Raw genomic sequence first — 15,933 nt, forward strand, 5'->3', positions numbered from 1 at the left:
CTTGGACTTGACTTGAGACTTGTCAGTCTTGACTTTGGACTTGACTCGGGACTTGCCTGTCTTGACTTGGGACTTGACTCGGGACTTGAGGGCAAAGACTTGAGACTTACTTGGGACTTGCAAAAAAATGACTTGGTCCCACCTCTGGTATTTAGTAATAAATAACTGTCTGATACAGGTGGAGCTGGGTTTGTCTTTGATAATGAAATAAACACATCTTCTTTTCAATGTGACTACATCGAGGTAAATGAGAACAAATGGATCTGGTGTGCGCCACAGATCATGGGATTCCAGGTCATGAGATTGATTCGTGAGATCTTAAGAGAGTCAAGTGAATTATATTTCTGCACTGAACACTGGTTTAGAAAACAGAACAGAGCAGAGCAGTGTGAAGTGAACTGAAAACAACAGTTGACCTGCTGTTGGAGCCTCGGTTCCTGCGTCTGTGATCATCTGAGCAGCACCTGAGGAGGGTGAAGATGATTGGATCACATGTCTGTAATGGAGAGCACAAAAAGCCTGAGCACATGTTGGTGTGAAGTTTGAGAGGCTGACTGTGTGCAGGTAGGCATCAAGAGGTGTTTGAGGAAGCTTTTGTTTGAGGGCATTTCTTAAAGCTGTAAGATTGAGTGTGGTTTATTTTTAATAATTTAAACTTTGAATGTAGACATTTTGCCACTGGTTGCTAAAAATTAAAAAAAGTCACTGATCACATTCACTAACTTTGGATATACGAATACAGTTGGCAGATGCAATGTGGTAAAGGTTCTTAAATTAAGTCACAGTACTAGCCTACGCCTACATGTTTTCTATCTTCCGTGAATGTGTTTTAAGATTTAAAGCAAAAACAACAAATGAGTTCATCTCTAAATCCTGTAACTCTTCTCGAACATGTCATTGAGTTTAGCTTGTGTTCAGGCAAATGTGACTTATGAATAGATCAGAATAGCATTTGAAACAACGGCTGGACTTCTGTGGAAATGTACATATTAACTTTATAGAGGGATTCAGCTCAATATTTGTAAACTGAATGGTATTGATTTTCTCAATTGCTGCTTGGGAAATAATGCAAATAAAAGTGTTTTACCTAAATGATGTAACCGTTCTTTAAATGTTACAGAATTCCCCCTCCCCAAAAGCATGATGGCCGTTCCAGTCTTCAACCAAACTTTTAAAACTGCTGGTGGCGTGGAGCCTTGTTGGTGGGATCTACAGTCCTGGGGTCATTGCTGTGTCCTGTGCACAGCCATCATAGACTAGACACTATTTTTGTCATGTGATATAAAATCAAATGATTATAAAGGTGTTCCCACTGAATTGTCATTGCTGTTGAAGCCATTTAATTTTAGGGGCCCTCAGGTCTCAGTAACACTCCCTGCTTTGCCCTCTCTTCTGAAACGGACCTGCCATGTTTCCACAGCAGTCGACCAGAGGCCGAGAGGAACACCCGCTGGACCCCTGAGAAATAAAAACTTTTAAAAAACACTTGTATCTTTACTTTTTTGACAAACCTGAGCTTCTACATCACAGCCAAGGCACTTCAAGCACTTTGAAGTGTTTCTGTTCACTAATGTTTGAAGTGGTGAGTCACAACAAGTCTATAAATGTGATAAAGTTGAGGAGATGAAACTTAAATCCTCAGCAACTCGTAAACAAATACATGAATGAAGAGCGGCCATCTTTATTTTTTCTAGAAAGTACTGATTTGTCTCTTTAGCTCACATTTAGCAGATTTGTTTGCTTACTGGACAAACCGGAAGTTAACCCAGGGGGTAACCGGTTCATTTCCTGTGTGATGTCAGCGGAAAGAGATGCACGTAACCTAAATGGTAGACACCCCCCCCCCCTCCACCGACGCCCCCCTTCCGCTCCTCTGACTCCTCCCACCGATCCAACATGGCGCCGTAGGGACGTTGTTATTGTTCCGTCGCTCTCTCCGGTTCTTCGCAGCGCCACGAAAAACTACGCAGGCGAAACCACCCGAGCGAGTCCACGCGGGCATGAGCGCAGCACCCGGACGCCATGTTACGCTCCACCGGCTTCTTCCGAGGGATCGACTGCCCGTTTTACGCCGAGTCCGGCGACGCTGGCGGCGGCAGGAATGGGTGTAGCAGAGCCTACTGTCACTTCAGGCACAGCCACCAGCGGCGGCCGTCCTACGGAGCTCCGCCGGCGGATGTGAAGAAGCACCGGGATTCGCTCTCCTCACAGAAAGGTGCTTGTCTGTGGTTTTACTGGGGGTTTGAACTCGACACTGGGACGTCTCAGGCCGCTGGGTCCGGGGGTGAATCCTCCCGAGGACCAGACCTCAGTTTGTCTCTCGGTGTCTCAGTGATTTTCTGTTGTTAGCTTCGTTAACATCGAGCTAAATATCTGCACCGGGTTCATCGGATCCCTCCATGGAGAATGTAAACTGAGAAGTTTTCTAGAAAGTACATGTTTTCTTTATTGTGTTGACCTGCCAGGGAAGTTCAAGTGCACAGTGTCAGATCGTGAGACATTCTTCACACAACATAGCGGATAACCGTTTTAAACTTTAGATTTCTGAAGCCTCCAACTTCACATCCAGTCCAGGGACCATTGTTGTTATACATGTAATAATAATAACGTATCCAAACAAGGTTCCAAAGTGCTTCACTAAAACCAATGATAAGATATTAATCAACTTAAATAAAAGGTCTTCAACTCAGCTCAAAATTAAGCTCCCAATCATATCAAGACATAATAAGGTCAAGACCTTAAAAGTTCAGTTCCCACAATGAGCAGCACTGTGGGAACTGTGGGAGAGAGAGACCTCATTAACTGGATGTGGTGTCGCACTGTCCCTGAAAAATAAACGTTATAGATAAACAGAAATTATAAAGCAAATATACCAGACACTGTTGCCACCAACAAATACTCTCGGTTCTCCATTTATTAGGGACACTTGGACAAAGATGATTCAGTCATATGGTTCAATCAACTCCTCTTTAACACTGTTTCTGCCAAACACAACATTGAAACCTCCAAGAACATTGATACAATAAAATGACTTGTACTGTAAGACGGTAACTTAGTTAATTATAGCCGAGGAAGTGTTTAAAGGTTTAAGAGGCTTTTTTAAGAAGCCAGTGTGAAATTTTGTTGTTGAATGTGGTTTGACAATTCATTTGTTTGTCTGGAGCTTTAAATCACATTTCAATTGCAGCTTGTAACTTATATCGGAGTCAAATTAACATCATAAATCATCTAATGTGCATCGGTCACATCAAACAAGATACCAGCTCCATCTCGGGCTTCTCTATTAGTAAACTCAAATCTTAAACGAGTCTTGGTTCAGTTTGAATACAACCATTTCCCTTGTGTCCCTGCAGAACAAGGTTATGATCCCTTCAACCCAGAAGTGGTGCGGCCCCCCCCGGAGCAGCAGAATGGGAAGCCGGCTGGGTCGGGGGACTTCAGCGGGGCCCTGGAGCAGGTCAAGAGGGCCATTGAGGAGGCGCGCAGTGAGGTGGAGTGGGAGAAGAGGAAGCTCTCTCGAATGGGGGACGAACCATACAATCCCAGTGGGAGTACCAGTTTGTCTTCATCTCGTGCCACGAAAAGTAAAGCTGCGGCTTCACACATGGCCTACGATCCTGGGAGTTATCAGATCACATCAGTTGGTTATAATCCCGCCCCCAGCTGCAGCAAGTACACCTTGGATTCCGATAACCAGGGGAAAAACAGTAACTCTATGGAATATGTTCCTACCTTGAAAAAGCCTCCAACTCGGACAAAAACGTACAAACTCCCCTCTCCCCCTTCCAGCCCAAAGTATTCAATCAGCGCAGTCGCCTCAAAGTGTAAATACACTGTGGACGATTCAAAACCTTCTACAGACATGGAGTATGACCCACTCTCCAACTACACGGCAGGAATCGCTGCGAAAAGCAAGAGGGCAGAGGCCCGGGCTGTCAAGACACACAAGTTACCTGTGCGTGATTTATCCGATGAGGAGTACGTTGTAGCTGTGAAAAAAACACAGCAGCCGAGCGTAGACATGTCCAAATACACTTTTTCTGACTCTGAGGATGAGAGCTCTGGAACGGAGTATCGACCCACCACTCTAAAGAATCTCCAGCAGAGAAAAGGCCACACTGGAACGGCCGGTGTCGTTTTAGCGAAGGAGAAAAAAGAGAGAACTGAAAGTGTAATAAATGCACTGACACAAAGGAATAAAGAGGACTCGGCACAGGACTCGGACGTCCAGGTAGACATTAAGCGAAAGGGTAATCCAGAGAAGAAGAAGCTGGTTAGTCAAATTAGTCATGAGAAAAGTGGCAAATCTGAGAAAATCCATAAATTAGATAAAGAGGCAAAGAAAACATTAAGTAGTAAAAGCGGTAGCAGCAGTCGTAACGACAAAGGTTCAATAAAACACTCTAACCAGGAGTCTGCAAAAAAAGAGAACAAGAGTCTAGGGAAGAAAGATGATAGTAAAAACACGATAACGGATAAGACCAGCGATAAAATTCAGAGGGAGGGAAGAGAAAAGAAGAGGATTGATGGTAAAATCAAAGCTGTGGAAAAAGGTCAAACAGACTCAAGCAAACGACACATAGACACAGAAAATGATTCGAGGGAAAGAAAGAAACCCAAAACATTAGACAAGGAAAAGGAACATGTAAGAAATAAGGACCCCAAACACAGAAATGGTAAACTTGACACGAGTAAAAGAGAAAAGGATGTGAAGAAAATGAACAAAAGCAGTTCTCACGGTGGGAGCAGCAGCAGTCACAGTAAGGGAAGTTCTGCAAGCAGCAATAAGACGAAGCACAACGTCGGCTCGTCAAACGGGAAAAGACCTGAGAAGAAGCGGAAGAGTCTGAGCCACGCAGATCTGTTCGGAGACGAGAGTCCAGAAGAGGCTGATCCGATGGAGGTGGACGACGACAGCGACGACGAGGATGGAGAGGAAGTTTTGGTGAGAAAGTCAGCTGATGCTGTAAAGAGGGCGTGTCTCAACAAGAGGAAAGCGTCCGAGCGGACTCCGTCTTCTTCTGACGACGAGGGTGACGTGGAGGGAGGCAGCGCAGGTCAGGACGAGGGGGAGCATCTCGATATCGACTTCACCGGGTTCCATGACGAGTTCTTTGACTCAGATCCCATGGAGGAGTGTTTGCGGATCTTCAACGAATCCAAGGATGTAAGGAAGGAAGACAAGGGCAGGCAAACCAAACAGGTATGTGCACTTCCACCATGATTTTTCTTACCAGATTCATATTTAGCTAATGCCAGTAGGTGGAATTTGATTTGAATCAACATGCTATGTTGTGCCCTATCAGCCCTCCAGGGATTCAGAGGAGGAGAAAGGCACAGAGACGACTCTCATCCCCGGTCAAAAGAAGAGAGTCTCACATTGTGCTGCCACAGTAAGTGGGCGGTTTTCATCTTTCACCATCACACTATGTCGTAACAAGACGGGCACAAGCCCCGTAAATGTGTTGTGAAACAGTATTAGAAGTTGCAGCAGTTCAGAACATCCCTTTATTCAAAGCGTGCTTGCAAAATGGTATTTAAGAGGTTTAGATAATGTTTTTTTTAAGAATAATTTGATTAAACTTATCAAAGTCCATTTTTTTTCCATGGCAGGAAGCTAGTTACAGTTAACTGTTAAACTCAAAAACATCAGATCTCGATAAAATTTCCTTGTCATAAGTATTTGGTAACAACATCTAAGAAATCGTTGCCAATGTATATTCTCAAGATATATATATTTATCATGTTATTTCCGTATCATGACATTTTTACCCTTACCTCTGCATATCGGTCCAGCTCTACTGCATAACTTAATTTTCTTATTTGGTTACGATGCTTAAGTAAACTGTTGACATTGTAGGATTTGAGTCCTGACTTCATACAGAGTTGGAATGGTTCAGTTCATAGTTTGACTCAAGTAAAATCTGAGTTTACGCTTGAGTAAATGTTTCTGGTCAACTCCGTCTTTATTCTCTGGTCATGAGACACAAACTCAAAGTTGCCATAAGTGATTCTGAACACCTCACAGATTTCACTGAGTAGTTGTGTAACTGTTCTTTGTAGATATATGAGGAAAATAAATGACACAGGGACTGAATAAGAACCTCTCTGCCCGAGGCACGGAGTGCTGAGGCCTGCCGGCAGTTTCAACAAACAAGGAAGTATGATGTGAGAAAACTGTGATCTGAGGCAGAACGCGGAGGTGGTGGGGCTTTCCACTTCATCTGGTTGTGAAAGTGAACCTGCTGTTTCCAAAGGGGCAGTAAGCTAATCAGTCAGCTGATTCATCAGTTAACATACAAAAATACATTAAAGAGAAAAGCTAAATCCGATCAGGATTTGTTTCTTCATGGAATTCCAATCGTACTCGATGAAGATGTGGTCATGTCCTGTGGGTCTCTAACCATTTGCTGCAGGACTCCTTGTTCTGCTTGTCACTGGTGACTGTTCTGCGGCTGTGTGTTGGGGTCGCTGTAGCACTGCAGAAATATTTCGGGAACAATCAGACACCTCCCTGATGGAATATAAAAGATAATAATCTTAACATAAGAGCTTCAATCCTTTGCACACTACCACATAAGCTGTTTAGCTTCCAGCTACTTGCTTTGTCAAAGAGGAATCGCAGCAAATACTTCATATTTGTGTTCTTATTTGCATTAGCAGACTTTCAGTCGGATGCCGCGGTTGGGTAGTTTCCAAAGACAAATAAATACTTGATTGCTCCTGTTTTTCAGAGTGAAGCATCTAATTCTGGGGTACGACCGTACAAGAGAGCCTCGGCCCAGGAGGTCTGCTACCAGCGCATGCAGCTGGCCCAGCATCAAGCTGCTCAGCTCTCTGCCTCAGTCAAAGCTGCCTCACGGAGCTCCAGCTCCATCTTCCCCGGAGAGAGGAAGAGGATAGCACACCGTCCCGGCCCACAGACGTCATCCTCCAAAACAAGTATGGGTGCCTCTGTCACATGGCAGCAGCTTTCAGCTTTGTCTACATGACACTCAGAATTTGAAGTCACATCTGTGTTTGTGTGTGTGTGTTTTGTCTCACTAGGTTCTGCAGATGCTAAACCAGCTGTCAGTCGAGTGTTGTCCCCGACCCAGACGCATCAGACTGTCAAGGCTCAAACCACAGCCGGTATTCTGTCCAAGACTATGTCCACTGTGACGGGGAAGAGGATGGCGCACACTCCCACCATGAAGGTATCAACAGGTTTCTAAAGCCTATTAAACAATAATAGGTATTATCTGCAATGCCTGACGTTTTTTCTCTGTGCTTTCACTTTTTCAGAGTTCCTCGATGAAGCGGCCCATCATCCCCACTGAATTTGGGGCCAAGGTTCCTACCAACGTTCGCCAGCGCTACCTCAACATTTTCATAGACGAGTGTGTCAAATTCTGCCCATCAGAGGACACAGCCTTCCAGATGGTATGAAAAACCTTCCCACAGCACTTCAAACTGGGAACTGACTTGGTGTAGTGGACAAATTTTTTCTCTCTTGTAGCTTGTAACTATGTATAATTCGTAAACTGTTTGGGAGAAGATGCTTCCTACATACAAAGTAAAATGATTTTATTCTGAGGGCCTCTCGATTGTTTCCCAGTAGAACGAGCTGTGGTTCGGACTGTGATAGAGATATTATTCTGGTTTCAGGGCCTCGACGAGGAGAAGCAGGTGTACGACCGCAGTAGCAGTAAGAGCATCTATCTCAATATAGCTGTCAACACGTTGAAGAAGCTCCGCAGCAAGTGCACCTCCCGTCCAACACCTGTCCCCAGTAAGTCACCTCAACACACAGGAAACACAACCTGACCATGACCTGCAGGTTTGCCTTTCGAAGATGCACAACACAGTTCTTCTGCACAGACACATTTGAACCCTCCACATTAGTCATGGTCGAGTTGGAGCAGCCGGTGGCAGCAGGCAGAGGCAGGAAGCAACATATTAGCTCCGCTGTGGAGATCACATGATCTACTGGACATCACAGAGACGCGTCGTCAGCTCTGATCACCACAAACTCTCTTGACATCTTTGTCGGTGTCTTCTAAGTGTGTGTCACCGCTTTGTCACCAAGAGATATTTGTTTTTCTTTGAGTTTTTTTTCCATTTTTGCATCTGTTGTGTTTTAGAAGCACAATCAACCCCCCATCCCCCCACTCGCTCACAGTGAATCCAGCTGGGGATCCACTGCTGTGTTCTCACGGCTTTCACCTTACTTAGATTTACAAGAAATAAATCTTAGGATGCGTCAATGAGCCGAATAAATATAATATATATAATATGATCTACTGGAACACAGAAGCATGGACGTTAGTGAGTTAGTTGTTAACCCCTGTATCTTTGTGTGTTTTTGTTTTGGTGTTTTTACAGAGTACCCGGGGGGGTTCGCTCACAGGAAGGTCCTGTCCCATGAGGAACTCCTCGGGGGGCGGTTGGCTGCTACAACCAGTTTCACTGTCAACAGGATGGGTAAACAGCAGGAGGAGAAACTCACAGGCGAGGGACCATTTCTGTTTTTGTCTTATTCTGGGATGAGCTAACAGTGGAGCGCCTTGGTCACGATGACGTGAACAATCATATTTCAGTGTTAACACGTGTTGCCCTGTTTCTTTGTAGGAGTCACGCTGTACAGGAAACTGAAGGCGTACATGATGACAGAGGAGCAGCTGCAGGAGCACGGATACCCAAGATTTAACCCAGACGCTCCTGGCAAGGCTTTAGTATACAACGTCCCAGAGAAAAAGGCCATCACAGATCGTAAGTGTCTCATTTGTAAATTAAAAACAACATGAATACACAGCATGTGGTCCAGCAGTTATTACCCGTTCAGCTGACAGGTCGTCTCATGCGCCAGATGTAGACTGTTGGTATGAGTCTGCTGTTTGCCATATGTCTCACATGGCATCCTCCCATCCTGTTACTGTTTGCTATAAGAAACAACAACTTCCTCCGAGCTGCCTCGAGAAACCTACACTCCGAAAATAACAAGTTATGACAAGATTTAGATTCTGCAGTCAAACATAAGTTACACGCCTTTGACTGTTTTTTGTTGCTTTTTCTTTTTTAAGAATTTGTGAAATTTGAAGACAGTGATCACTTATCCACTTGTTCAACTAAAACAAGTTCCTCCCTTACAATATTTTGCTGGGGCACCGACGCTGCATCCTGTGCGTAGCGCTGCTCCAGATGATTGGAATTGTTTTAAAGAATTTAAAACAAAGTGTCACCATTCCTACAGTGCAGACTCAGGACTGCGAGGGTTCGGCTGTGTGAGACTAACTGACTTGGCCCTGTTATATTTTCCCAGCCTTGAACAAGATATGCTGTCGATGTGGAGCAGAGTATCGGATCAATGTCAATGGCAACTGTGTACGGAAAGAGGAATGCAGTTTTCACTGGGGACGTCTACGGAAACACAAAGGTAGGTTTGTTTCCTTTTATCATTTATCAGTGTAACTAGTTGTAATTGTCCAATTTTGTAATCAGGTTTGTCTCTGTCTCTTGTGTCCATCAGGCTCTGGAGGCTGGGAGACCAACTACAACTGCTGCGCTGGTGCGGTGGGCGCTCCAGGTTGTCAAGTGTGCAAGGTATCATCAGAACCTCACACAGTGTGAAATGACTGGGCTGGGTTTATTGAGTGTGTGTGTGTCAGTATCAGGAAAACAGTTAAATTAAACTGAAAACAACTTTCCATTCAACCACTAGGGGTCAGTCTCTTTCCTTTATTTCTGTGCCTTCCAGTTGAAAATGTAATTAAACTACTTCCAGGATAAATTTTTGTTTTTCGTATATGCTCCAAGTTCTTTCTTTTCGTAAGATGTCGCCCCTTGAGTTCACTTGTTTCCTGTTCCAACAGCAACATGTTCAGGACGGGCGTAAAGAGTCGTTGGACGGCTACATGTCCACGTTCAGTAAATCTCTACCACCAGATGGCAACGGAGGGGTGTTTGCTTTGGACTGTGAGATGGTGAGTGAGACGAATGATTCCACAACATGAACCTACCGAAAAACTCCAGAGTAAATACAGACTTGGCCTTGAACATGTATTCTGGAGCTAATTTATTGGTGGAACAGTTTTATTATTGTTGGGCGAGTCATTCAGAGCTGAATCTTTTATTAATGCACCTTATTCTTCCATCTGGTGAAATTTGATTCCGAGAAGCTATTTGTCACTTTCAGTGCACTGTGGTGTGTTGTTGTCTTTCCTAAGTTCACAGGGTCAGTGCTGTTTTCATTCTGTCTTGTGTTTTTGTCCTTGTGTAACAGTGCTACACAAAACAAGGCCTGGAACTGACGAGGGTGACGGTCGTTGACGCTGAGATGAAAGTTATCTACGACACCTTCGTCAAACCTATAACCAAAGTGGTGGATTACAACACACGGTGAGTTAGGGCCCTTGGACTAGTTTTAAAGTAACTATCAACAGTTGCCGAGTTATAGATTATTTTAGTCTTTTAAACAACAGTTCCAGGAACAGTTTTGTAAAGGGAGTTTTTGTCTCACACACAGATTTTCAGGAGTGACGCAGGAGGACCTGGAGAACGCCACCATCACCCTGAGAGATGTTCAGGCCGTGCTGCTCAGCATGTTCAGCGCTGAATCCATTCTCATCGGACACAGTCTGGAGAGCGACCTCTTCGCCCTGAAGGTGCCGTGACTCTACATTTATTAACTCTTGAGACGCTCTATTTTTACACTTTTAATTTGTGACGTGAATATGATTCAATCTGGAAGATGTGTCACTGATAACCAGAGAACTGGTTATAATTAGTTACAGTTATAACAGAGCAGTATCTGTAGCTGAATGTTGCTTTTACTGGGAGAAATCCGTTGTTCATTGGCCCTTTGCCCAGTATGAGACACTGTTTTTTATCAGTTTAATAACTCGGCCTCTTCCTGTCTCTCATCTTTTCCAGCTAATCCACAGTTCAGTCGTAGACACGGCCATCGTGTTCCCTCACCGCCTCGGCTTACCCTACAAACGTGCCTTGAGAAACCTGATGGCTGAACACCTCAAACGCATCATCCAGGACAACGGTAAGAGTTGTGTGATCATAACCCATGAGCAGGATCCGAATGAATCAATAAAAGTAATACAGGAAAGTCCGGGCAAAGGGAGTCAATGTTCTAAATGTGTTTATATATTATATCATCTGACTGCAGTGTGGCCATGTCTCCAGCAGATGTCGCTCAACTGCTCTGTGTTTTTGAAAGTCTGAGCATTGAAGCTATTGATTGTACAGTTTGCTGAATTCCCTCATTGAGTCGTTTCTTCATCACTACATTTTACGTTTTCCTGAAATATTAAGGTCTGTCCAGGACTAATGGAAAAACCCTTTACAGTAGTTTAACAATTTACTTCAGCACAATATTTCTTAAGATGCAGCGGTTCCTTTTTTTATCTCTTAAAATCATTTAGTCTCTGTGGCCCTGTCCAGACTTTGAGTTAACATCCGGCCTGAGAGATTTGATCAAGTGTCCTGAATGTGACCACTTGGCATCTGATCTGTCAACCTGCTTATAAATGCAAAATGAACATGTACGTCATTCTCTCATTTCTGTTCACAAAGACCCAACATTGTTTGTACCCAGTCTGAGTTTTCAGTCTTAGTAACTGTTCCTCCGGTGCCATCATCCAGGTCATCTTTATAATTTAGATTAAAAAACTTTGAACAACTATTAACTGCACTGCAAATGGATAATAATTTCTAACATAATTTGCTCCTGTGTTTCCAGTGGAGGGCCACGACTCGAGCGAAGATGCCACCGCCTGCCTGGAGCTGATGATATGGAGGATCAAGGAGGATGCAAAGGGCAAAAGATGACCTCTGACCCCTCTGCTCCACTTTCCGCAGCACAACTTCCTGCGTTCATGTTTGTGAGCAGGAAGTCAGAAGTTCAGGAGGCCTGCACCTGCTCTCAGAGCGTCTGAGTGGTGGAGAGATCAGAACAGAGGGAAGTTTTCATCAGTAAAGTCTGATACCTTCTCTTTCTGAAAAGCAATAGGAGGCGGAATTGACAGTGTTTTCATTTGTTTGTATTTCAGTTCTTAACCACGTTAGTTTCAAAGTATTTCTGTTATTGAGTGGTGTCTTTTAACACCTCGGACAGTCGATGAATAAAAACCTTTCTATAGCAGAACTACTCAACCCGCCGGGGCATTGTCCAATGACCGATAATGATGATATTCACGCCAGGCTCCACCCTCAGCCTAAATTGCACTATAGAAATGCTCTTGTTGTATAGGGCCAAAGTCTGAGTACCTCATCTGTGTTATACTGCATTCACTTCTAACGGATAACACATTGTCTTAGTTACACATAAGTGCATTGATGTCTTAGTCTGTCAAGCATTGCTGTGTAAACGCACTTTTCCCGATGCGCCTCGTCTGGCGTTGCAGATGCTCCGTTCATGCAGCGGCTCTTATCGCCTTCATTATGTCAGTTGGCTCTCAAACCTGAATAATCCTATAATACTTGATCATTTAAGATAAACAAAACCCTCGGCAGACGTTGTAAAGTCTCTGCTGCTACCTGTTTGGTAAAGTTGATGGACGATGTGACTGTAGTTTATAGTTCAGACAAAATACTATATCCGCCACCGTCTCCGTGTCGAACGTTGCATGAGATACAAATATTCTTTCATAAACACAAAAGTAGGCTCAGCATTGTAGAATTAAACCTGGGTTGTGAATTACTGACACTTATCATTTAGTGTGAATCGGCTGTTTTATGTTGAAAATGACAGAAGATTTAACCAAGTGCTGTAAATATGCAGTTTCCTTTTGTATTTTTGGTTGTTCATCTTTTTCTATTAAAAGGTATTAGTAAAAAAAAAAAAAAGAATAAGATGTCAACTTTTTGTTTATGTTCCTCTAGACATCTGCTTTCCTCCTGCTGCCGCCGTCAGCAGCGGAGTCCACAGTGCATGACAGTGTGCTGGTTCCGCTGGCCACAGTAACAGAACCAGGTGGAGTGGTGGGATGTTCCTGTTTAACCTCCACACTTCCCTCTTTCCATAACTTAGCACGTTTGCATTAAGTCACATCTCCATCACTGACTGGGAAACATGTCCGCCCACACAGTCCTGACCTGCTGTGCTGTGTCTGCTCATCCACACGACTTGTGTTCGTCAGTCGACCAGGGTTTTTGCCATTTTCTGCATTTCCAGCGCTCCACTGTTTTTAATGCGTCTGTGACGGCAATGGCGAGCAGCTGGAGACATAATGTAGTCAGGTTGTAAGTCTGTCCGTCCAACCTTTGTAATTTGGGCATCGTGCGGTAAATGGTTACATCTCCCAATTTCTAAAGCTAAAGCTGAGACTTTGCACTTAGACGTTGAAATCCATTATTTTAAATCACATTGTTCGTGCCGGAGCTCAGATCCTGAAGAATAACAAATGTTTTACTTCACGTTCAATCTGGACTGTAAGTGAACTCCGTGTACGCACTGAATCTACATTAGATAACACTTAAAACTAACAGCAGGTTTCCAGTTATACAAAACGCAGATGATTTTGGCTCTAACTAGAGTGAGGATGTTTTCAAAAAGAATATCATTCATGTTCTTTTCTTACCAATGAACTGCATTCAAAGTTAATTAAACAGATTAAATCGTAAATCAAACATTATTTTCTGTCAACACCTTTAAAACAGAGCAGCACTTCCTCACAGTTTTTTAAGGTACACAGCAAATATGTTGATCTAGGAGATAATCTACTAGATATGAAAATTGTACGACATCTGTAAAACTGGTATATGAAGTTGAAGTTCACACTTAATTCCAGTAGTTAAAACTACTACTTATAAGCTACTTATAAGTGAAATATAACAACAAACATCCTTGAGTGTAAGTCTGCGTCACAAACAAGCTTCTGATATTCTATATTCTATAGTACATTTAACGGATGATAATTCTTTACCTTTACTTGAATAATCTAGTAATTTCTTTAGTATTTCCCCACATTTGAATTTCTACCCTTCCTCCAGTAACAGTAAGCTTGGCACACTTCTCCCACCTCTGCTGCACAAATAGTGTTTGACAGTGTGACAGCTTTCTCTCGGTACAGTGCCGGGCCTCTTGCCGTCTATATGTCTCTTTAACAGCAGGTGCAGCGGCCGTAATTCTCCTTTCTTCAGCAGATGTGTAAATTGGGAAAAAATGGGAGAGAAATGCTAAACCGAGAGGCCCATCCTTTCTTCGATGTGTTTGCCTATTAAGCTCGTCCCGTCACATGTCAGGATGCATTTCCCAAGGCCGGGCCGCAGACCCCAGGTATTAAAAGAGCCAGTTAGCCGGGATCAATACCTACACAATGTTCCAGTGACAGGGAGGGGGGCTTCCTAGTGTTTATCGAGTGTTGCAGAGATTTTGAACATGTGGAGCAAAGCAGCTTAGAGATCGTCTTCATTATAGGATTCGATCAGTGCCTCTCTTTCTCTGTCCCCAGTGATCACCTTTGACTGGTGGGGGTCGGGGGGGGGGGGGCTGCGGGCCGGGGGCCTCCACACTGACCCCATGCTGGGAGATGGAGAGCTGCATTATCTCCTGTGAGAGCCTCAGCAAAGAAACAGTTTAACTGGGCTCATCCCAAACAGACGTGAAGCCGTTTATCAATCAGCAGCTCTTCAGAGAAAGTGTTTCATTATCAACAGAGCGTGTTGTTTATCCAGACATCTGAAGACGTCACCTTGAAAACCAAACTTTTCTAAACTTTTCTTTGGACCAATCGATTGACTTTGACCTAAATCAATAGATCTTTCATTTATCATTACTTGCCGCCCTGATCCTGCAGCTCATGGTACTGAAGACTGCAGCTGATTAGTTTACTTTTACTTTCACTTTGACAAACTGTGCAAAAACTTAAAGGTGCTTGTTTTGCTTCATCATATGAGCAGAAGAAAAGCTAAGTTTCGGGTCTAATGTTGTTCGGGGAAAGTTTGTTGGTTTGTCGTTCAAATATCTCAGTAATGGTGACTGAAAACTGAAAGATCTGTTCCAAGAAGTAGATTTAACATTTGATTCTTGATCGGTACCCCTGGTGGCTGGTTGCAACACAGGTCATAAACCAAGCCTCCTCCATGTTAGCAGAAGGGACGAAGCTTAAAATTCAGAGTACATAGTAAATATTTTATGTAGTTCTCATCACACCGATGTTTTTTCAAGTGTTATTTTTTATCTGGTAAGATTTTTAGATTACTTTGATGCTATTAAAATGGCTGAAATACCAGGATTGACAGCTGGGACTGATCGCTACAGCTCAGACCCTAACTTCAAATGTTCAAGATGGTGGCGTTAGGATCCGGGATATTTTGGCTTCACGTATGGGTATTGCGAGTGGAGACACATGTTGTCCATCTGTATTTACAGTGAATATTTTAAATGGATCAGTGAAAAGATACAGGTAAACAGGAGTGGGCATCATCGGATTGAGGATGTTGGATATTTAGAATCTTAAAGCTGTGTACAAATACACATTGACAAGATGACTCTTTCTCAGTCTCATGCAAAATCACTTCTTCGTATCCGGACTTTCCTGTGTTTTCTGAAACTCCAACCTGCTTGGAAGTGGAAGAAAATCATTGTTTACACAGTTCGTATTATCATCAGGCTTAAAAACACCCGGGGTCTGCTTTCTCTCTGTGGCCTGAGTTAAACCCTGCACCCCAGTCTGGCCCGCAGTGGGTACCCCTGACCCCCGCGGATACCCACAGCTGCCTGGCCCTCTCCCTTTCTCATTCTCTCTCTCTCTCTCTCTCTCTCTCTCTCTCTCCCTGTCTTTAATCTATGGCCCTTTCGTCCGACTAAGCGTCTGATCGTTGCTCAGCACCTCAAATTGATCTGCGGGCGGAGCTGCTTATTGCTCTGCTCCCGAGGGCCTTGCAGCAGATCATAAGAATCTAATTGGAAGCTAATAAATCTCTGGGTCTTATAAAAGG

At 43.7% G+C, this 15,933-nt stretch overlaps 1 protein-coding gene and 1 long non-coding RNA gene across 2 annotated transcripts; both read left to right on the top strand.

The window, feature by feature from the left end:
• Positions 1 to 284: 284 nt before the first annotated feature.
• On the top strand, positions 285 to 1,317 carry LOC133961197 (uncharacterized). The gene is made up of 2 exons (XR_009921971.1): positions 285 to 564; positions 1,121 to 1,317. It is a non-coding gene; the product is annotated as an uncharacterized LOC133961197 (long non-coding RNA).
• A 580-nt stretch (positions 1,318 to 1,897) lies between these two features.
• rexo1 (REX1, RNA exonuclease 1 homolog) lies at positions 1,898 to 12,826 on the top strand. Its single transcript, XM_062395845.1, has 16 exons — positions 1,898 to 2,215; positions 3,354 to 5,203; positions 5,307 to 5,393; positions 6,735 to 6,942; positions 7,048 to 7,196; positions 7,285 to 7,422; positions 7,648 to 7,771; positions 8,365 to 8,490; positions 8,611 to 8,751; positions 9,302 to 9,415; positions 9,509 to 9,582; positions 9,852 to 9,962; positions 10,262 to 10,377; positions 10,505 to 10,643; positions 10,912 to 11,032; positions 11,732 to 12,826. Exons 1-16 carry the CDS (start codon positions 2,023 to 2,025, stop codon positions 11,818 to 11,820), a joined length of 3,780 nt encoding a protein of 1,259 aa, XP_062251829.1. The 5' UTR covers positions 1,898 to 2,022; the 3' UTR covers positions 11,821 to 12,826.
• The last annotated feature ends 3,107 nt before the right edge of the window (positions 12,827 to 15,933 follow it).

This window comes from Platichthys flesus, chromosome 9 (assembly GCF_949316205.1).
Source record: "Platichthys flesus chromosome 9, fPlaFle2.1, whole genome shotgun sequence".
Taxonomy (NCBI): domain Eukaryota; kingdom Metazoa; phylum Chordata; class Actinopteri; order Pleuronectiformes; family Pleuronectidae; genus Platichthys; species Platichthys flesus.